The 22,551-nt window shown below is 32.4% G+C and overlaps 3 protein-coding genes across 3 annotated transcripts in view; 1 reads left to right on the top strand and 2 right to left on the bottom strand.

Annotated features, from left to right (window-relative positions):
- Positions 1 to 8,833, top strand: part of HELRODRAFT_194084 (hypothetical protein) — a gene marked incomplete at both ends in the record, with an annotated part of 32,332 nt that extends 23,499 nt beyond the window's left edge. Inside the window, 22 exons of the mRNA XM_009030221.1 lie at positions 4 to 169; positions 255 to 367; positions 482 to 638; positions 800 to 973; positions 1,053 to 1,162; positions 1,262 to 1,361; positions 1,447 to 1,577; positions 1,648 to 1,750; positions 2,208 to 2,330; positions 2,577 to 2,705; positions 3,161 to 3,325; positions 3,551 to 3,652; positions 3,745 to 3,882; positions 3,987 to 4,114; positions 4,246 to 4,363; positions 4,519 to 4,689; positions 4,812 to 4,922; positions 4,997 to 5,104; positions 5,328 to 5,525; positions 5,650 to 5,750; positions 8,055 to 8,256; positions 8,763 to 8,833. Of these exons, the coding sequence (XP_009028469.1) occupies positions 4 to 169; positions 255 to 367; positions 482 to 638; positions 800 to 973; positions 1,053 to 1,162; positions 1,262 to 1,361; positions 1,447 to 1,577; positions 1,648 to 1,750; positions 2,208 to 2,330; positions 2,577 to 2,705; positions 3,161 to 3,325; positions 3,551 to 3,652; positions 3,745 to 3,882; positions 3,987 to 4,114; positions 4,246 to 4,363; positions 4,519 to 4,689; positions 4,812 to 4,922; positions 4,997 to 5,104; positions 5,328 to 5,525; positions 5,650 to 5,750; positions 8,055 to 8,256; positions 8,763 to 8,833 (2,919 nt within the window). The remainder of the gene's footprint in view (positions 1 to 3; positions 170 to 254; positions 368 to 481; positions 639 to 799; positions 974 to 1,052; positions 1,163 to 1,261; positions 1,362 to 1,446; positions 1,578 to 1,647; positions 1,751 to 2,207; positions 2,331 to 2,576; positions 2,706 to 3,160; positions 3,326 to 3,550; positions 3,653 to 3,744; positions 3,883 to 3,986; positions 4,115 to 4,245; positions 4,364 to 4,518; positions 4,690 to 4,811; positions 4,923 to 4,996; positions 5,105 to 5,327; positions 5,526 to 5,649; positions 5,751 to 8,054; positions 8,257 to 8,762) is intronic.
- A 3,955-nt stretch (positions 8,834 to 12,788) lies between these two features.
- On the bottom strand, positions 12,789 to 14,596 carry HELRODRAFT_180929 (hypothetical protein; the record flags this gene model as incomplete). The annotated part of the gene is made up of 2 exons (XM_009030220.1): positions 12,789 to 13,015; positions 14,059 to 14,596. The coding sequence occupies 2 exons, from the start codon at positions 14,594 to 14,596 to the stop codon at positions 12,789 to 12,791; spliced, it is 765 nt and encodes a 254-aa protein (XP_009028468.1).
- Positions 14,597 to 16,973: 2,377 nt separating this feature from the next.
- Positions 16,974 to 18,172, bottom strand: HELRODRAFT_180928 (hypothetical protein; the record flags this gene model as incomplete). Its single annotated transcript, XM_009030219.1, has 2 exons — positions 16,974 to 17,473; positions 17,575 to 18,172. The coding sequence occupies 2 exons, from the start codon at positions 18,170 to 18,172 to the stop codon at positions 16,974 to 16,976; spliced, it is 1,098 nt and encodes a 365-aa protein (XP_009028467.1).
- Positions 18,173 to 22,551: the final 4,379 nt, after the last annotated feature.

The raw sequence follows: 22,551 nt of genomic DNA, 5'->3' as shown, positions 1-22,551 counted from the left end.
TAGGTTGGTAAACCGGGAGAGCAGGGCCCTGCTAAACCAACAATCACCAAAGTTACTACGGGATCGGCTCCTCAATCACCACCCGGCCCATTATCGCCAACTGCTTCTCCCTACAAAATGGTTGAAGTACCATTTATTCCTGTGGGGCCAAACCTGGATCAAGTTTCTGGTGAAATATTACAATGATTTAACAGAATAACATATTAACACATATTTGTTTTTTAAATTTTTTAAACTCTTTTTTGTCTATTAAGCTGTCGTTGTGAAACCTTCTGGTGAGAGTGTGCCAGTTGAAGTTGTTGAGAACGGCACAGGTAATGTTAAAGTAGTCTTCCACCCAACAGAACCCGGACCTCACATATTAAAAGTTTGTTTACATTTTTGTTTTACCTCAATCTGTCAATTGACAATATTTTACTGTAAAAAAAATTTTAAAACTCGGTAGACAATTTATATAAAGGCCTAATTTTGTTTTTCGAAGGTTTTGTACGCAGGGGTGCCAGTTCCAGGGGATCCGTTCAGTTTCTTCGTTCATGCTCCCAAGCCGGGACAGGTTACAGCATATGGACCAGGGTTGGTGGCAGGAGTGGTCAATCAACCCTGCGTCTTCACTGTTGTCACTAAGAATGCCGGTCCAGGTTGAAAAAACTATAATTTTTACATATCTACTTTCAAGCACACATCAAGATACATTTTAACTCAGACATGCTATTGCAATAATTTGAATGTAGAGCTCCTGTTTTTATTAAAGATCATTTTTATACTATTTTTGCGTTCACTGTTTAATATAAATTTTTAGGAGGTCTTGCATTGGCAATTGAGGGTCCATCTAAGGCTGAAATCAAATGCAAAGACAACAAAGATGGCAGTGCTACTATCACATACACACCAACATCGCCTGGAGAATATAAGATTCTTATCAAACATGCAGGACAACCAATTCTTGGCGCTCCATTCATAGCTAAGATAATTGGTCTGTTTTTAGGCTACAAATAAAATATTTCCATTAGAACAAATTGAATGAAATCAATAATCAGTTGTAAACAATGCAGGTGAGGACAGATCTATTTTTACCAGATCAGTTCTGACGAGCAGTGAACAGTCTGCCATCACAAGACAATCACATGTTACTGTTGGCAGCACCAGGCATTTGACTATTCAGGTTAATGATTGCCTTCTAACAAATGTGTATTTTAAAAATTGGCTATAATCTATCCAAGTGACGCGCCTGTATTGCAGTTTTAATAAAATATTTTTACAGGTGACTGAAAGTGACCTAAGTAACTTATCGGCAGTTATCAGGTCTCCATCTGGACATGACGAACCATGTGGACTCAAGAGACAGCCAAACGGACAACTGGGTATGTTTATTTCTAAGGTTTCTTGACCTGTCAGTATCCGAATTAAATAAATTGAATGAAAAGCCAGTATTTTTTGTTGTTCCAGGCATTTCCTTTACGCCGAAGGAGTCAGGTGAGCACCTTGTGACCGTATTCAGAAACGGACAACCAATCCCTGGATCCCCGTTCCGTATCGTCATTCAAGCGCAGGAAGTTGGGGATGCGGACAGAGTTAAGGTCCGTAAATATTTTTGCGTATTTTTCGTATGAAAAAACTAAATTGTCAATTTTTTTAATTTCATTGAAGGTTTATGGAAGCAACATATCAAATGGCAACGCAAATGAATTGAATGAATTCATTATTAATACGAAAGAAGCTGGAGTGGCTGGCCTGTCTATTTCGGTGCAAGGTGAATAACTTTAAGTTACTTTTTATATCATATTGCCTACCTGAGCCATATTATCTTCGCCTAATATTTTAAAATAATTTCCACTTAACATACAAATCTCATCATAAGAACTGAAAACATTTGCGAAAGTAAATGAAGAGAAACTGTTTGAATAGCTAATAATATTAATAATATTAATAATAACCGTAATAAACATTTTATAAAATTTGGAAACTCTAAATGAAAATCAACGTTTGTTAAAAATAATATACGTCTTAGGTCAAAGTTTTGTTAGAGAAAAAAAACAGCAGATAACTTGAAATGCTTTGAAACAAATTTAAAGTGTAATATTTGAGTTGGTTTTTACTATAAGGCTTTATAAGATGGTTACAAAGGACGGTGAGGCCAATTTCAAAAGTTTTCAGTGTTTTTTTATAATGTAATTTTTGCAGAAATGTAATTTCTTTTTGCTACCAAGGTCCGGGGAAAGTGGAAATAAAATGCACAGAAAACGACGATGGCACAACTAAGGTTTCGTACAAGCCGACTGAGCCAGGAATCTACCACGTGACTATCAAGTATGGAGACAAGCCTGTTCCTGGTTGGTTCCGTTATGTCGTCTTGTTTCTTTTCAAGTTCAAAATTGTTTGTTGCTAATAGTGGTAGTGCCTGAAATTCTGACAGACAGATTTTATTATTATTACTGGCAACGCATATTTCAACATTAGTTGAATAAATGTTGGATAAATGTTCCAACCAGTGTATGTATACATCAAATTTAACATGCATATAATTTTGTAACGTTTAATAACTGTTATGTTAACTTTTTACATACTACCACAAACAGGAAGTCCTTTCAACATCCAGGTGGCGGGTATGCCATCAGGGCGGGTAAAGGAAAGGATTGTAAGGCAGCAACAAGCAGCTACCATCACCTCCGTTGGAACGACATGCGAACTCAACATCACAATGCCAGGTTAGGCAAAGGGAACTTATAAAAGTTAATTTGATTAAGGAATGTTCGTTTTTTCAAGTTGTTACACGAATTATTTGTTTTAAAACTTTTGTTTAAGCAACTATAATTTAACATTTTAAATACTTTTTGTGAAAACGTTTCTTAGGCTCATACAAATTTGTTTTCTCTCAAGTTTATTTAGCTTTGCTTCTTTTACCTATTTTTAAATAATGGAGTTTTTAACTGAACTTTAGTTCAACAACTAATAATATTTATTCTTCTTCATTTGGTCCTTTAATTTTATTTCTAGAAATGCAGCATACTTTGATTCTACTAAAAAAAAATTTGCTCAAACATCTTGCTGATATATTAAAAACTACCAAAGTTAATAATTATTTGTTGCAATTAAAATAAATGAAAAAGTTATTGAATTTTTTTTCGTTAATAAGCAAATTAACAATTTTTTCAAAATACAGGCATTAACGTCAATGAAATTGAAGGACAAGTAACAAGCCCATCAGGCCAAGTTGACAAATGCCAGGTCGTTGATTTGGGTAACAGCAAATTTAGAATAAGCTTTGCTCCTAAAGAATCTGGCGTACATTTTGTTAGTTTGAAGCACAAAGGAATGCATATCCCCGGTTAGATTATGTGTGTTGAAACAAGGATTCTGATGTTATTTGTTTTATAATCTGCAAAATTGATGTGACTTTATAGCGCTAGTTGAAAATTAAAAATTTCTCAAAATCTGCTTAACAACTATCCATTCGGCAAACACTCAAATTTTAATTAAAGCGTGTTGATATTTTCAGAACATAAACTGATCGATGAATTATTTTTATTTAAAATTAACATAAACTTTAAAGGAAGCCCCTTCCAGTTTACCGTTGGTCCCATTGTTGGAGGTGGACCCGAGAAGGTCAGGGCTGTAGGACCGGGACTTGAAAGAGGAGAGTCCAACAAACCTTGTACTGAATGCTTTTCGTTAATTAATTGTTTTCAACAAAATTAGCATTGAAGACTTTATTTTATTCTCATCAATGCAATTGTTGACTCTCAGGCCACTTCACAGTAATAACAAGAGAAGCAGGAGCTGGAAGTTTGTCGTTGGGAGTTGAAGGACCGAGCAAAGCCATCATTGATTTCCAGGATAGAAGAGATGGAACAAGCGACGTCAATTACGTCTGCTCAGAGCCTGGTATGCATTCAGGAATTTTTGTCATGTGTGGCTTTTTAATTCACTTTAAAAAAATAAACTTTTAGATGTTGCGTGAGTAAAAATGAAAAATTGATATTTTCAAGGCGAATACTTGGTCTCAGTTAAATTCAATGGTCAGCATATTACAGACTCCCCATTCAAAGTTTACATCTCGTCTACTGGTGACAGTCAAAAGTTACACGTTCAAAATCTTCAACAGCAAGGCCTCCCGGTTGGTCAAACCTGAAATTTAAACTTTCATAAAGTAATTAATTCACTTTTCAAACAATAAATTCTTCATTACACATTTCAACACTGAACGTTTTCATTTACATAACATTTTTTTTTCAAAATTTTATCCAGGTCAACACTCAAACAGAATTCCTCGTAGAATTCAATGGAGCACAAGGACAGCTGGATGCGAAGGTCGTCGCTCCATCTGGCATTGAATCCGTCGCACAAGTTCAGGAAGTTCAACCAGGTTTGTTAACTTTTTAGCCCTTTGTAGCACATGTGTATACTATCTGTTGCACGTGATCGAAATTAGTGATAACGCCAAACATAATTGTTAGATCATTTGATATTTTAAATTCAGATGAGGAAATCGAATCCATATTTTAAATATTCATACATTAGGTCGTTTCAGCGTGAACTTTGTGCCGAAAGAAGGAGGTGTACATTATATTCACCTGTTGTTGAATGGCAACCACGTTCCTGGATCCCCGTATCCTGTGCAAGTTGGAGTAATCAGTGCAGATCCCAGCAAAGTCAGAGCTTATGGAGATGGGCTTCACAGTGGACAATCTGGTAAATCTTTCTCACGACTTTAAATTTTTTATTCCTTCTAATGAAAATAATATGAATCTTGTAACGAGTGAATAAAAATATTTTTGCGATTTTAACGTTTACTTCATTAAATAATCATGCAGGCCAAGCTTGCAAATTTATTGTGAACACAACACAATCTGGCCCAGGAGCGTTGTCTGTTGGAATATCTGGTCCCTCTAAGGTTGAACTGCAAACAAAGGAAGTTGAAGAAGGTGTGAACAATTTTCTTTTCGAAACTTATTTTAAATTTGATTGTTATTTGAGAAATTCTATTTTTTCTCATCAGGTTATGAATTCACCTACACGCCACTTGCACCTGGTCCTTATTTAATTAACATAAAATATGCTGGCAACAACCATATTCCTGGCAGCCCTTTCAAGGCCCAAGTTGGAGGTTTGTTTTAATAGGCACCTTCTTCGTTAATTATCATTAATAATTTTATAATCATCTGTTATCATTAGTGTTTTATCTTAAATTGTAAAAAGAAGAATAAAAAATGTTAGTAATTCAACAGCCCGCAAATCTTGATTTTACACGCGCGCACACATACGCACAACATAGACACACTTACACACTGTGATATGAATAGACTGTGATATGTAAATGAATGTATCAGGTGTAGGCACACCAGCGGCATACACTGAGCAGTCACGAGTTGTCGTAGAAACGGTAACGAAGTCAACAACCTGCTCTATGACTCAACACCTCGGCGAATTTGTTAGTGACTACACAAAGGTCGTTGCGACAGGTAACGGACTGAACCAAGCATTCGTCAATCAAGAAGCTACTTTCTTAGTAGATGGGTCGCAAGCAGGTTTGCATTATAATCTAATTTTCAATTTTATACAATTCCAGATATAAGAATTTATTTTTATATTGAAAATGTTGTTGCGTTGGAAGCATTTTTTCATTAATTTTATAATTTGATATTGCTCCAGGTTACAACTTGTTTTGGGTTGGAATAGCTGGTCCTCACGTTCCTGCTGAAAAAATTCTGGTAACTCATCTTGGTGAGCTGCGTTATTCAGTTCGCTACCAAGTCAGTCAGCCAGGCACCTACAAAATCTACGTTAAGTGGGGAAATAAGTTAATTCAAGGATGCCCATACACCGTTGAAGTAAAATAAAAATATTATTTATTGATTATTTTGTTCTATAACTCGCTAAATTTTGGTTGTCCACTAAAAAAAGTATTATTTCACGTTATATATTATCATTTTGTCAAAATGACATTTGATTTGTGATGAAAGATGCAAACTTTTGAAAATAAGCATTGCTATTCATTAACTTTCATGCGTTTTATCTTTCTCTTCTTTATGTTTTATTTTCAAGTGTTTTGAGTTTTTTGGTTGCTATTCAAATGTTGTTTGTCTACAGCTTTATCAGTTTTAACTAATTTTCAATCTGCATTTACAAATTGTGTTTTGTGTATTTATTTATTAATTTATTATATAATTAATTTATTATTATTAATTTATTTAAAATTTTCATTTTGAATCTCATTCTTGCACTTCATATGATGATGTATCTACTTTTGATATGCATAAGAAAACAAATGTAAACATACATGGTACTATTGATGTGTCAATTTCTCTGACGGCGATCAATGTATTTTTTGTAATTCAAAAAATTCAATGCAATTCAAATGTAATTCAATGTAATGCAGTGGAGCTTGAATAATTTGGACGCAAGATATTATTATTATTATTGTCATTAATGATTAATGTTATATATTTCGGTCAGTCAGTCACTCGAATATTTCGAATTATAAATGATTTGAAATCGTTTTTATCGCTTCTCATATTAAATTTTTAAACGTATTTTTAAATGTTGTTTCTCGATCTTTTAGTAAAGTTGAAAAAGGCGGACATGAATGCAATGACTTCGACTGCAAGCCGAGATTGTAAGTCGAGTCAAGTGTATAAAATGTCAAACAAATTTTTCAATAATTTAATGTAATGTAGCAAATGAACATAATTACAAAAATTTTTTGTAGCATAAATTCTTAAAATTTTATGCGTAAAAATTTTTTTAGGTCATCAAATTACCAAAAAATTGTTTTACGTGGATATCCGTAAGAAGATATAAATTAAACAATAATGAAAATTATCAAGAAAAATATAAGTCGCCGTCTTTGCCAACGGTCTCCAAATCGACTTTATAAATTAGGAACAAGCAGACTATGTATTATTTATAATATGATTTAATTTACAAAAATTTTAGCGAGTGGATTTGCTTGTGTAAAAATTTATTCATGCAAATGTAAATCGTAACTTACAGATAAACCCCATAGATTTAATTAAAAATATTACCTGGGTAAGAAACATCGGTTTATGTTAAAAAATAGATTTTTTATCTGTTTTGCCTGAATGAATATTATTGAACGTGTTTCAAATCAGGAAGTAACTTAAACTGTACGACTTTGTTCATAGTTAAACTAGTACTATTAGCATTGTTATTCTAAGTGCTTCTAAAGATCGTTATTTAGAGGCACGCTAAAAGTATCCAACACTGTTCTATCGAGTACATACCACCGAATTTAGTATAGTCGAGACCTGTGGCACTTAAACTTGACATTAACGGGAAAACATTGACGTCATTACGCTACAACTCACAATCAATATATTCACCCTCCAATTGATGATTCCCTGCATAAAATTTAATGTATAGCGACAATGCTGCTCCAACATAATATAATTGCAACAATACGATACAAAAATTCCAGTCAGAATTAATAAATTTCTGCAATGAAGACTTAAGGACAACCGGATTAATATAAAAAGCGGAACGAATAGATCAACTTCTCGGCTGGATTATTAATTCTTGATCTCGGTCAAATTTTCTGAGCCAAAAAAATCTACTTTTATTTGTTTCACCCCTTTATTTACTTTCTTAATCAATCTTTTTTAAGGGGAACTTACCAAGTAGAAATAAGAATAGTTCTGAAAGTTAATCAATCAATAAGCTTCTTTAATCCCTAAAAAAACCATTGAAGCAAAGTACATACTTATCGATTTCCACAAGCTTTTCTATCTTTGGTCAATTTTATTAAATCCAAAGTCCCCGCGCCAGTCCATTCTGTTATGTCAATTACATCAAACTACTAGTCTACAAATCACTACGCACGGCACTTCGCCCACTCAAGTCCAACACTCTATTACAATTCTTCCTATTATTTTACCTGATTCTAAAACTCTTGATGTTCCTTGCTGTTTTAGACTTCGATTGCAAATATATTCCCGTCTAGACTATGTACTGCGTGTGTGTTATTGCCCCTGAAATATCAATCAATCAATCAATCAATCAATTAGCTTATAAAGCGCTATTTCCGCGATGTTCAACAGCGCTCTTCAATGAATTTTGAAAACAGATGGGTCTTGAGATCAGCTCTGAATTTCGCAAGTGATGGAGAAGTAGTCAGAGAAGTAGGTAGAAAGTTCCAGAGAAAAGGACCAGAAAAAGCAAAAGCAGATTTGGCAAAAGAGTGTTTAACACGAGTTAAGAAAAATCGAGAAGAAGAAGACGATCGTAAACCGGGGCGTTTAGGTTCAATTAATATATCTGATAAATACTTAGGAAATAATTTAGATTGAGACTTATACATGAACGTGCAAATTTTAAAAATTATTCTATATTTTATAGGTAGCCAGTGCAACAGAACAAGATATGGAGATATATGAGAAAAGAAAGGGGCACGAACAACTAGACGAGCAGCAGAGTTAAAAGCTTTACTTAAAGGATATAGTATAGATTCAGAAGACCATAGTAGAGCGAGTTACAATAATCAATCCTAGATAAGACTAACGAAGTAACAAAAAGGAGAAGAGTAGGATCATCAAGAAAAGGCAAAAGTTTTTTTATTCTACGTAGATGAAAGTAAGAGCTTCTAGCAACACTATTAATCTGAGAAGAGAGAGACATAGTAGAATCAAAGATAAAACCTAGACTACGAAACTTATGAGAGACATCAAGAGTTTTAGAATCAGGTAAGATAATAGGAGGAATAGTAATAGAGTGTTTAGATTTATTAAAACAAATTAATTCAAACTTAGAAGGATTAAGTTTAAGACACATAGAGTCAGACCAAGCGATAATTGAAGAAAGACATAGAGATAAATTATGAAGAACACTATTGAGATTAGATGGAGGAAAAGAAGTATAAATGTAAGAATCATCAGCATATAGTTGACTAGAGAAAGAAAAGTTATTAATAATACGAGGTAGTTCAGAAGTATAAAGTATAAATAGAAGAGGGCCAAGGGTAGAACCCTGAGGTACCCCGAAAGTAAAAGTAGAGGAGTTAGAAGTAGAATTATTGAGAACAACAGAAAAAAAACGATTACAGAGATAAGAAGAAAACCAAGATAGACAAGAATCAGTAATATTAAAAGAAAGATGCAGCAGTCTCAAGAGAATAGTATGGTCAACAGTATCAAAAGCTGAGGAAAAGTCAAGAGCAAGAAGAAGAGTAAGATTACTATTGTCACTAGAGAGAAGGATATCATTGTGTATTTTAAGTAAAGAAGTTTCAGTACTGTGAGCAGGTTTGAAACCAGATTGAGATACAGGTAGCAAAGAGTTAAAGTCTAAATAGGATGACAGTTGATTAAAAACAACTTTTTCTATTATTTTAGAGATGAAAGTAATACTAGTTACAGGTCTATAATTAGATAAAGAGGTAGGATCTAGGGATGAGTTTTTAAGAATAGGAATAACAATAGAATTCTTATAAGAAGTAGGAAATTTAGAGGTGGAAAGAGATAAATTAACTAATTTGAGAATGATTGGATAAAATATTGAAGAAAATTCTTTAAGTAAATTAGAAGGAAGTAGATCTAGAGAACAGGTTGTAGACGACATAGAATTAATAATTTTAGTTAGTTCTAAAAGATTTATTGGAGTAAATACAGAGAAAGATTCAGTAGTAAGTTTAGTAAAGTTATGAGAAGAAAAATTAGAATTAGATGTTCTTAAAGAAGTAATTTTATTTACAAAAAAGTCATGAAACTGTTGAGCAGAAAAAGATGAGTGAGAAGATTTCAAAAAATCTCTCCGAGTCGAAAAAAGTGTTAAAAAATTGTAAAAATTGAAAGAAATGAATTTGGTTGTTGGCGTTTCTCCTAAATAATATTTGTCATTCTGTTACGTTTTATTCTGGTTATTATTATGAAAACGAAATACCGCAAGGTAAATATCTAGCTGCGAACTTAATATTGCTATTTTTATTTTCGAGGTCTTATTTGATACTAACGTTTCATTTCATTTCATTTCGTTGGGTGAAGTAATGTGATGAAAAATTGTATACGTATGTAAATGATCGAATGTTTTAGTGTTAATAGCTTCGAATTTTCATTTAGTAAGCCTCGAATTTTCAGTTCTCATAGGATTAATCCAAATAATTTCATTGTTCTTTGGTTTATTATATTAAATCACAGTACAGATGTTTAACGTGCCACATCTAGGAGTATACGGGATGACCAGGTTATAGTTGTAGCTATTTACAAGCAAGCCTGGTAGCTAATTAGTCAGAAATCAGCAGCGAGTCCAAGCAGCTTACACAGCTGTTATAATTGTTTATATCAACAAATAAACATTGCATGTTTTGAATTTTATAGAGAGGTGTGTGTATGTGTAAGAGTGTATATGTGTGTGTGGGAGAGAGAGAGAGAGAGAGAGAGAGAGAAAGAGAATGTGTGTTTGTGTGTGTGTATGTGTATGTAAAAATATATAACATTTAATAAATACATGCCTTTTTATATATCTGACCATCAATAATAATAAGCAGTTCATACACATACATTCAATATATACGTACATGCATGGTCATCTTTGTTAACAAAAATGACCAAATTTTGTGTGTGCGTGTGTTTGTGTTTGTGTGCGTGTGTTTGTGTGAGCCTACGTTTACCTATTATATATTCATATATATATATATATACATATATATATATATATATATATATATATATATATATATATATATATATAGAGAGAGAGAGAGAGAGAGAGAGAGAGAGAGAGAAAAAGAAAGAAAGAGAGAGAGAGAGAGAGAGAGAGAGAGAGAGAGAGAGAGAGAGAGAGAGAGTAGACATTAATAAACAATGTGCGTAACAAAATATCGATAAACTTAACCATTAACTGATCAAAGGTGAAAAAGCGGTAATATTTTTTAATAAGACACATAATTATATATCATTCTAATATGGGAAATTTATGAAATATACATTAAATTTGAAGTTAGCAAACGCCGAACGTGCTACGATTTTCATCAATAAGTGCATTCCTGACAGTCTTAATGCAATGTATAATATATATGATGAAACGTATGAAATTGTATACAAATACATAAAGATACTTTTGACTTTTATGTATGTAATGTATAACCTGATGTATAATATAGACACATGTGTATAATATGTGAAAATGTATCTAGAAATATGTGTATCATATATGAAATGTATATTGATATATGTGTATCATATATGAAAATTTATATAGATAATGTGTGCCATATATGTTCATATGAGTTTAATATGCATATATAGTATAGAAATGTATACGATTCACATGATATCATTGTTCATAGTAGAACTTTTATTGTTGTTGTGGCTGTTGTTAAATGACCAGAACGTAGTAGACAAAGACGTAGTTGGTTTATAAGCCCTCCGATAGCACGAGTCTGCCCTTCTCTACTTGCAGGAAAAGTGAATGGCGTCGAGCGTGTTAAAGCTTTCCTAGAATGAGGTCAAAAAGGTATGAATTGAATGATTTGATTTAATAAATTAATTTTTGAGTAAATAAATTCTATATGAATGAATTAATAATTAAATGGATGTACGAATTAACGATTTAATCTTTAATGGGTTCTTTACGTTTGCATTTCGTTTGCTGTTGAAAATTAAATTTTCTAAATAATGAAACGAAATGAATGAATTAATGCATCAATATTTGAAGGAATGTTGATTGAATGAAAATGTATAAACGAATTACGAATTAATTAATGCATTCTTTACAAATCATTTAATTAATGTTAAAAATTAAATTTTTTTAGTAACTGAATGATTTTGTTGTTTAATTACAATGTTTGTCGCATGTTTCTTTCCGAATTGTTTCGTATATTCAATATTGTTGGTCGACTTGTTTGATGGTGTGTTTGACGTCTTATGATTTTTAGACTTTTGTTTCGCGTTTGTATTTTTATGAGACTGAACTTAGCCACAATGACTGACCTATATAATTTTATAAGCAATCTTCGATGCCAATTATACACATTTAAAAGAGATAAACGTAAAAGAGAGGGCACAGCAAGCCTGCATGCATATGCGATATATGTTATATTATGTTATATGATATGTGCTGTTTAAGTACCAGCTGACATGTAATGAATGTTATTATAAGCTTATATGCTATATTATGTTATGTTATATGCTGTTTAAGGTATGCATATATACATGTATATATAATTATATAGTTATATATTGATGCCATAAAAATATATAATACTGTAGTTGTGTGTATTTGATAATCCTATCAATTTCTATTATTTTTTAGTAAATTAACCCATTAATGCATGACATCTTTGATTTCACACCACATTGATGAACTTTGTTAACATTAGTAAATATGTTGTCAATTGAGGATGATGATGAGGAAGATGAAACTCTTGTTGGCAGATTAATTAACGGAGTAAAATTGTAACTTGAAAGAATATTTTGATACAGTAAATTGTTATTACTAGAATTGTTGTATAAGTCAACATTAAAATCACCAACAACATAAGAAAACAATTTACTGTTTTGAAAAATTGATTCTAGGCTGGAAAGAAAATCTTTAAAATTTGAATTTGGTGGTCTGTACACTAGGTATATGACTTCAGAACAACACATGCATGGCATACCATCAATTGATGACTTTTTATTGTAAAAACACAAAACCATATCAAAATTATTAAAAAGTTGAAAAATGTCACCCACTAAACATTTTAAAGTTTTAACCCATTAATGCATGACATCTTTGAGAGGCCGGTGTGTGATTATTGATTGGAGTTGGAGTACTATGTCATGTGTTTTCTGACTGCTTCAAATCACATTTAACCCACTGCCTTGGTGGTGGTGCAGTCCTTTTTTTCGACGATTGTTGTAGTGGGGTTGTTGCACATGCTGAGCTGTTGTGAGTGTTTGTGGCAGAATGTCTTCGCCGCTTTGATCTACTGACGTTAATTTCATCTTTATCAACTTTCCGTAGACTTCAACCATGGAATTCTCGATAGTACTACTGGAAACCAAGGTGATATTTGCGCGTTGACCTTATTAGGCCATTGGTTGAGGTGTTTGCAATGTAATAACAAGACGAAAATCGTGGTTATTTAATAGTTGTTTATTTATGCATAAAATACCATTAAAAATATATACATATACATATAAATTTATTCATTTATTTAAAAGATATCATTGAAATGTACATATAACATAATACTATCATGTTTATATAAAACTAGGAAACAAATGAACAAATAGAAAACTGTTAAAAACAAATTTCAATTTAATTTAGTTAACTTTCTTTTCTTACTAAGAGATGAACCGTTAATATTTTCATTTACACTTTTAACAAAGTTTTTTGTCAAGCAATTAAAAAACCGTTCAGCAATCATACGTTTACATCATGACTTTTAACACAGTAATTATTATCAATGATAATAGCATCCTCAATGACAAGCATATCAACAATTTTGCAAAAGACTCTTCTGGTTGGATGAAGTGAGAAAATTTTTCATGATGGCCTCAGACTGTTTCATTCCTGCAAATATCTTCCAACAGTCTATGCATGTCATGAATAGGTATTCCGATGGTTTTATTAGCGCTCCCCTGTTTACATCATTGAAAAATACTTGCTCTTTTAAATGGTGGACATCTACACAGATGGATTCATCATCAACTAATATTTCCTTGCAGTCATCACATCGTGTAGTATGAAGCACACTCAAATGCAGGTACCCGTCATTATTTAAGCCGCTATTTACTTTTACCTTCTTCGTTAATTTGTTCAATGTGTTTACTGATGGTAGGCACATAATATTCAATTCATACAACTTAACATAAACTGCATGACTAGCAGCATATAATAAATAGTTACTTTCACATGATCAGTTTGCAAATTTTTAAGTCTAGCCATCACATTCAATAGCTGATTCATGGTGTCAACTTTTTTGTTGATGATGCCTTCAACAAATGATTTTGAAACTTCTCGACCTTTGTTAAACAGGGATATATTTTTTTTGTTCATCTATGGTGATAGATGATTTGATATGAGGGCAACAGTTGTCAAAATGTATTTCATACAATACCAAACTGTTTTCGAAGATTTGACATTGGTATCCACTTGGAGCAGATGTTTCCTTTTTTAAACGATCTAGAATTTCTTCTAAACTCAAATTTATTATCTGATCACTTTTGTTGAATTCATTTTCAAGTTCATTCATTCTTTTTATTTCACCTTCTCGACGACACGCAGCAGATGAATTTGTTGCAGGTCTCGTTAGATGCTCGATTGTTGATGCGTATGATGGTACATTAAATATTGTTGGAATTGTTCCAGGCTTTAATTCTCGCTTGATTCTGGACTCACTATTGCTTGTTTTGTTTTTATATCTTGTTGAATTTGTATCAGAATATTTATCAACAAAATCCGAAGGTCGAAAATGCAAAGAGCACATCTTTGAATGTCTGCTTGGAATAAAATCCCTTCGTGGATTTGCCTTATTCCACTTTGCACAAAGTTCAGAATCATTGACTGGGTAGGAATGAAAAGACACTTTGTTTTCAGCATCTATCGCAGCATTTGATTTGTATCCTCTTTTGCAACCATAGGCAGCACACTTGTTCACCATTTTAGGTAGTAGTTTACTGTAATTGTAATGTTAGTTTAAAATCATATTTAATATAAATCTTGAATAAATGTAAAATTTAATATATTATATTCTCAAGTCGCCCTGGTTATGATGTTAAAACTAGAAATCCAAAAGAAAAAAGATTATATTCTCAAGTCGCCCTGGTTATGATGTTAAAACTAGAAATCCAAAAGAAAAAAGATAGCGGCAAGTCCACTACTGCATTTAAACTTAAACAGGTTTAGAGTATCATTTTCATTCATTCATAAAAATGCTCAACCTCATTTTTTTTTGTGATAATAAAATGGACGTCAAAGGAGAAATGACTAATGAAATATTCCTTAAATATACATATTAATTTTAGTAATTAAAAGTTTTAGGCAAAATTTACTTTACTTATCTTATTCTTAATACCTTAAAAATTAAAATGTTATTTATTTATGCAAAAAAACAAATCAAATAATAACCAATATTAGAAGTGCGGGTACAGATCAATAAATAAATTGTTGTTTAATAAATTCATTCATCTTCAACTTTTTAATCCAGAAATAGTTTTGTGTAAATTTAATTTAAGAAAATAAACCAATATATATAAAAATTAAATCTAAAATAAATGTTCTTTCTCTAAATAACTCCTAACTAACTAACCGACTGTGAAGAAATAATAATCTTCAACTTTTTAATCCAGAAATAGTTTTGTGTAAATTTAATTTAAGAAAATAAACCAATATATATAAAAATTAAATCTAAAATAAATGTTCTTTCTCTAAATAACTCCTAACTAACTAACCGACTGTGAAGAAATAATAATCGAAATTGCACTTTTAGCAAAAGTAAAAATTATATTGCTCCAAATTTAAAATGTTACGGAAATTTTTAAAATAATTAAAAAATGATTTAAGTTTGTTATAATACCTATTTTACACGATTTTATCACCAAAATAAAATTAAAACATTGGAAAATAGCAACAATCAACAAGAATATATAGGCATGCACGATCGGAACCAATAAAGAAAATTAAAGGAAGTAAAAAAAGATTAACAAAGAAATTTAACATGCTGCTAGTTATTAAACTACTGGAATTCATAGATGCAAGTAGACTATCAACCTATAAACTATATAATATGTATCTAATATTTATGTAATATATGTAAGATTGTTTCTAAATAAACCTGATTTATTAATCTGTAAAACAGTTTATTCAAACAAATTAAATGTCATATAATCAAATAATATAAAATAATACAGAGATATAAATTAAAGAAAACATACCTGTAAAACAGTAATCAATTACAGGCTTATTCATACGAAACTCATAAATCAAATAAATTATAAAATATGTCAATCACGTGGTGCAGCACATTTATCGAAGCACATTTATCGAAACCCAAACAAAGATCAAACATATATCAAAGATATTGAATATCATAGATATGAAATAAATACATAAATGTGGTTACATTTACATATATTATAAATGTAATAGCCTAATATGGTCAGAGTTGAAAAACGTTATGTATCTGCTTTTTTAAAATTTATTTGAGAGCAAAGTTCGTGAATCCATCTTTGACAAATTTGGCATTCAACCCATTCATCTGTTAATTGAGGAGTGCTAGCACACCAACAGTAAAGACATGTCTGTCTGTCTTGTCTGTCTAGTCATGTCTTCTGATGATTGCAACACCTCTTGTTGATAAGTGTAACGTAGATCAGCTGGATCAAATGTTTCAGTTAACTGCTGACCAGAATCTAGCATTCTTAACATACGAATTAAATATATGCCACAGTTCCATGTGTCTCTTTGTTCATATGATTTTGGTTGTGGTGTAAATATCCAATTAGCATTACAATTGACAAAGCTGTAGTAACATTTTAGAAATGAAAAAAACAGAGATTGCAATTTTTCATTACAAATATTTCCTGTAATAATCGGATTATAAACCGTACCCCTTTCAGCATCAGCAACAAAACAACAGTAGTGGTTATCGTTAAGCAAATAAGGCATGAAGGTGTATTTCTTAGAAAACAAGCATTGATATTAGGGTAGCATGGGGCAAAAAGCCACCTCTAACGTTTGGCGGTTGACCACACCCAACAACTCGAACATTTTTTAAAGTTTAATGTTGCCTTAGCTAGATTGGTATGTCCACTACCTAATTCTACAATTTAAATTATTCAAAAATACACTTTCTGTGTTTTATGAGGAAAACTATAGGGGTCTATCAAAAGGCCCAAATTAAGAAATTAACAAAACAAGCTGTGATTACAATGGTTATAGCTTTAATAGAAACAAAATGCATGAAAAAAAATGCTTTATTATTTTTAATGAAATGACAAAATAAAATTTATTAAAATTTTAATGTTTTGTTTGTAATTTTAATCATCACACTCAATACAAATAAAAATGTCATTATAATCCTCTTCTAATTTTTGGCATTTGATCCACTGACGCCCAGTTACATCTTTACAAAAAATTTGTGTGCAAGTCCCACATGGAGTTGTATCTTTGGTTCGTTTCACCGTTTTACTTTTTATATCTAATAAATCTTTAGAACGCTTTATCTTTTTACAATTTTGATCATCTTTTTCTTGTAGCAATTTTTTGTTTGGTGAGGACGTTAGCAAGGTAGCTCTTTCAGATTTTCTTTTTCTACCTCGTGGCGTTGATGATTTTATTGGTCCAACAATTGACTCCAAAAGGCTTTTTGAAGAAATTGATTGGTTTGGGTCATCTTCAACCACTGATTCAATGGTTTCAATCAATGAATTTGAATGTAAATTCAAATCTAAAGCAGATGATGGTAACGGTTCATCTGTCAAATTCGAAGGATGAAAATCTTCATCTGAAAATACGTTCATATTCGGTGGCCAAAGACCTGTAGAAGCAAAACCATTTACTGCTTTGTCAATGGTAACACTTTTGAAATAAGCTGTTGTCCACGTTCCCCGCTTGTAATTTTTCCTATTTGTCTGGAACCTTTGCTGCCAACAATTTTCACTGGTTTCTGAACAGTTGAGATTCCAGTTTCATCCACATTCCATATTTTCATAGCATTGTAATTTCCATTGTTGAGAGTTTCAAGATATATGTCGAAAAATATTTTTACCTGCTCTTTATTGAAGCCAACTAACCGTGATAAATTTATCGCTTCCGGCTTTCTAATAGATAGCGTTGGATGTCTTTTTAAAAAACCATACATCCAGTCTATCCCTGCCATTTTCATTTCAACCTTGAATGGATGGCTTAATTTCATTTTTTCGGCAAATTCAAAAGCCACTTTCCTGACGTCTGTTGTGGTCATTCCGAAGAGTGATTTTTCCATACTTTTAATAATTTCTACTAGTTCTAGTTCTTGGTCCTTTGTAAAAATTGAGTGAAAATGTCCCAGCCTAATTTTTCCAGGAAATTTGGTCATGGCCATCTGATGCCTTTTTAAAGTTCTTGCAGGGACCCCATATTTTTTGACAGCCGTTTTTAGTGGCATGCCATTCGTTACTGATTCAACAGCAATTTTCAATGATTCATCATTATAAGACGAACATCTGGTGGATTTTCTTATGTAATTTCTTACCATTTTCAATCTTCAAAAATTAAAATAATTTTAATTTAATTTTAAAAACTTATACAAAAACAAAAGTTTGAAAAAATTTTAAAAATATAATTTTAATTACAATTATTGGCTGCCTTAAGTGAAAATATCTAAAACTTGACAAATAGTTAAAACAATTAAAGTTAGCCTTCTTGCCCCAAAGTAAAAGAGGCGTTTTGCCCCAAAAGAGAGCGCGAAGAATAAATTAAATTTTAATTAACAAAAAATTGTTCTAACCAATTTGAAGTTGATTTTCTATATGTAAAAATGATTTCTCCTCACAACAAACTACTCCTAATCACAAAAAATTATGTTATTTTAACAAATTTTAAAAGAAATCGAAAAACAAAAATTATAACACGAGCGATATTTGACCTACAAATTCTTGAAACTTTTTTAATAAAATAACCAAAGCTCAATACCACGCGGTTTTTTATTATAAATAATGTGGGTGCGTTCTATTTTTCAAAAATTAATTTAAAAATTTTCGGACTTGAATTAATTCGGAGAAATTTGAAAAAGTGCTTTTTGCCCCACGTGGCGTTTTGCCCCACGCTACCCTATAGAACATTTATCATTAAAATCCTTGTTTAATACAGCGGTACTAATCGAAATTTTCATTTAGGTTTTTTCCAGTAGAATATTCTTTTTCATTGAGTGTTCGGAAATCTTCAAAATATATTAGATCACCAATTTTTGCCATAGCAGTTGCGTTGTCACCAAGATTGTGCATGTAAAATTGTGGATCAGAAACCAGTTTGTTTATTTCACTAATATTAGGAACCACGTCATTTCTCATAATTTGTTTAATTTTGGAAGGCAACAAGCATGTGTGTTGATTTTTTATAAAATTTTACGTCAGAGAGTTGTACTTCCGCTTCCCGAATGTAGTTATTTTTATCGAGGATTACGAAAACTGATCCTTTATCAGCTCTGCGGATGATAATGTTTTCATTGTTGATCAGAATTTTTAGATGTAGGTGTTGTTTTTTGCTGATGTGTTTTTTTGTGTTGTTGATTAATGTGTTGTTATTCGTGAAGTTTTTTGTGATGTATTTTTTTGTGATTTCCTCGATTTTGGTGATGCATCTGTGGGATAGTATGTTGTTGTGTGGTGTCCATGTGGATTTGATATGTTTGTTTAGTGTGTTGAGAAATACGTCGTGGTGGTTGTTGAGCTGGTGGGTGTTTGCAAAATTTCTTATCTTCAGGTCGCGAATGATCTTGTTGATGCTGTCTTCGATTCTGTGTTTGTGTATGATATTGTTGCTCGGAACGAAACCTAGTCCGTGGTTGAGGATGTTGGTTTGTTCTTCTGTGAGTGTTGCTCTGAAGAGGTTGATATTAGTGAGGATGTTGTTTAGTGTTCGTTTTTGTTGTTGTGCCTTGTTTAGTTGTTTTGGGAGTTGTAGTCGTGTATATGCTGTGTCATCGTTCGGTTGTTGAGTTTGTTGTCGTGATTGGTTTTGTGTCGGATGTGTTGATGCGTTCGTTGTTGTTGCTGTTGTGGATGGTGTTTGTTCTTTTGCTTTTCAACTCTGCGTGTATAACATTGTTAGTTTTTTTGGGGTTGGCGTAAAAGTTCCATGATGTGTTTTGTTAGTTTGCTGTTGGGTTGTAGTGATGATGATAGATTGTTTCCGTTTAAGTTGAATGTTTTGTTGATTTCCTTGCTGTACGGTGGGGTGTTGCTGATGATAGAGTTCATGTCAAATTCGTAGAGTAGATTATCATCGTCTTGATTTAAGAGGGAGCTGATGTTGGGGTTGACGTCGGTGGTTGATGGATCAGAGTGAGGTGTTATGTCGGTGTTGTTCGTTGTTGTAGGTGGTGTGTCTGGTTCCGTTTCGTCGATCGAGCGCTTGTATCTTCCGCTTGTTATGAACATAGGCTTTGCTACCAATGATTCGTAGATGTGTTATCTTAGGTTTTTTGTTAAACCACACTTCATACGGTGATTTTCCTTCTACAGAAGATGGTCCAGTTCGGTTGAGTATGTAAGCAGCAGTATTAATTAATTCAGACAAAGGGCCTGAGGCAGTTCTTCATGAGCCAGTCTCATGGCTCTTGCTGCTTCAACTAGCGTTCGATTATCACGCTCACTGCATCCATTCTGCTGAGGTGTATAAGGCATAGTTAGGCGTTGTCTAACTCCTTTTTGCAAAATTGATCTGACTTCTTTGATAAATTCACCTCCATTGTCACTTAATACTTCTGAGACTTTAAGACCAGCTGATCTTGACTCTGCAAGCATTTGTCTTAGTCTTTCTGGTACATCTGATTTTTGTTTAACAAAGTAAGCAAATCTGTAGCCTGTGAAATCATCTTTGAACAAAACAAAGTATCTGTAATTTTGAAATGAGAAGCAAAAAAGACCACATACATCTGTGTGAATTAATTCTCCTGGTCTCCGAGTTCCAAATTTCAATCGATGTAACTTTCCATAGACACATCCTTCACATAATTCACTGTCTACAGGTATATCGATGTTTAGTTCACGTTTCATGACCATTTTAACATGTTTCTTATTCTGATGTCCCATTCGTTCATAGTATAATTGCAATGCATCTTGATCGTTGACAAAGTTAACTTCGACTTCAGAATTTAGCGGTCTAACAATTTTTGCAACAAGTTTGAACAAACCCCCATTGTTGTTTCTTATTCCAACAACACTTATCATATTGTCAATAAGTAGATGACAACTTCTTGAGGTTGAAACAAAAGAGCTATTTCTGTTCTTATCTTGAGTTGCAAGTACTGAGAACAAATTTCTTTTTACTTTTGGCACATACAAGACATCTGTAAGTTTAACAGTTTGCCATTAATTTTTCGCTTTCTCTTGAAGATGAATAATTCCTTTTCCAAAAGCTTCTACAGTATCACCATTTGCAACATATAATTTACTCGGTTGAGATTTCAAAACTTTGAAATATGTCTCTTCGGAAAGTTAGATGACACGTTGCACCATTGTCAAAAAACCATTCACCAGTGTACGCTGACTCATCAATTGCAAAAATACTTGATTCCATAGCAACTAGTGATTTCTTATTATCTCTCAGTGTTTGATTACTGGCTGACGTGCACAAAACTACATTTGATGTTTCATCATATGCTTTTCTTGGTGTCGAGGAAACATTTTTGGAATTTTTAGAAGGTCTTCCATCACTGACCTACTTTCTACCAGTGATATTTAACTTGCAAAATTCATTCTACTTAAACTTTAGTTTTACTTACACAAAAATCATTTTACTCAAGTTTTACTTTTAGTTTTGGAATTCTTTTTACTTATACTTATACTTAATTTTAGAGTAATTCTTTCTACTTATACTTACATTTTACTTTTACTTAATTTGCAGTTACCAACTGGTTTTGTTTTTTTAGTGAAATCTCTTGATTTGTTGAAACTTGGCTTTTCAACATTTACAACTAATGCGTTCTGCCTTGATGATTTATCGATTGTGTCGAAAGTCTTTATCTCTCTTTCGAAAGCACAGAGATGAGTGATTAAATCATCTATCGACTGCTTTTCTTCACCTAGCATTAGCCAACTTATTTGAAGTATTGGAAACTATTTGGGAGAATCTGCATCGCTTTGCATACTAATAGCAGCTCTGGTAGTTTATTTTCTCCCGATGCCTGAAGCCCACTGTTTAATTTGTTCCATAAAGTCTTCAATCTTGCAATTTGGCCGGATACATCTACATCCGCTACCTAACTGAAATCGAAAAAATTGCTACAAACTTGGAACAGTTGGTCCTTAGTTGACGCTTCAAAATTTCTTTTTAATTCCTCCCAAACTTCAAACGCTGTGTTCTTGTCCATTATCTTTTGGTATGTATCTTCTGTGACTGCATTTGCAATTACTGATTTGGCATAACTGTTTGCCTTTCTAAACAGATCTGATTTATTTTTAAAATCTGTTGCCTGTTGCTGTTTGGTTTTCTAGTAATTCTGGTTTCGACAACTTCCCATCAATCACATCAATTGCGCCCTCATGGTAGTCCATGAAATCTCGAACACGACGTTTCCAAATGGGCCAATCGGCTGCGACAACTTCCCATCAATCACATCAAGTGCGCCCTCATGGTAGTCCATGAAATCTCGAACACGACGTTTCCAAATGGGCCAATCGGCTGCGCAACTTAACTGTTTTATTTGAAGCTTTGAATCCATTTCTTCCTTGTCTTTCAATTTGACCTTTTAATTGGAAGCAAAATATCGAATTTTAGAGAATGAAGAAGCACGTGTTTTTTCTTCACTTCATTTTTCACAAACACAAAGGAATCTTCTGATATTTTCTTCGTCAAATCAATTAATTAAGAAAAACGATATCTGGGCCTCATAACCTGTTAAATTTCTTGTTA

Source organism: Helobdella robusta (genome assembly GCF_000326865.2).
Source record: "Helobdella robusta unplaced genomic scaffold HELROscaffold_66, whole genome shotgun sequence".
Lineage (NCBI taxonomy): Eukaryota > Metazoa > Annelida > Clitellata > Rhynchobdellida > Glossiphoniidae > Helobdella > Helobdella robusta.
The sequence above is the reverse complement of the archived record's forward strand: the minus strand, read 5'-3'. Positions and strand labels throughout refer to the sequence as shown.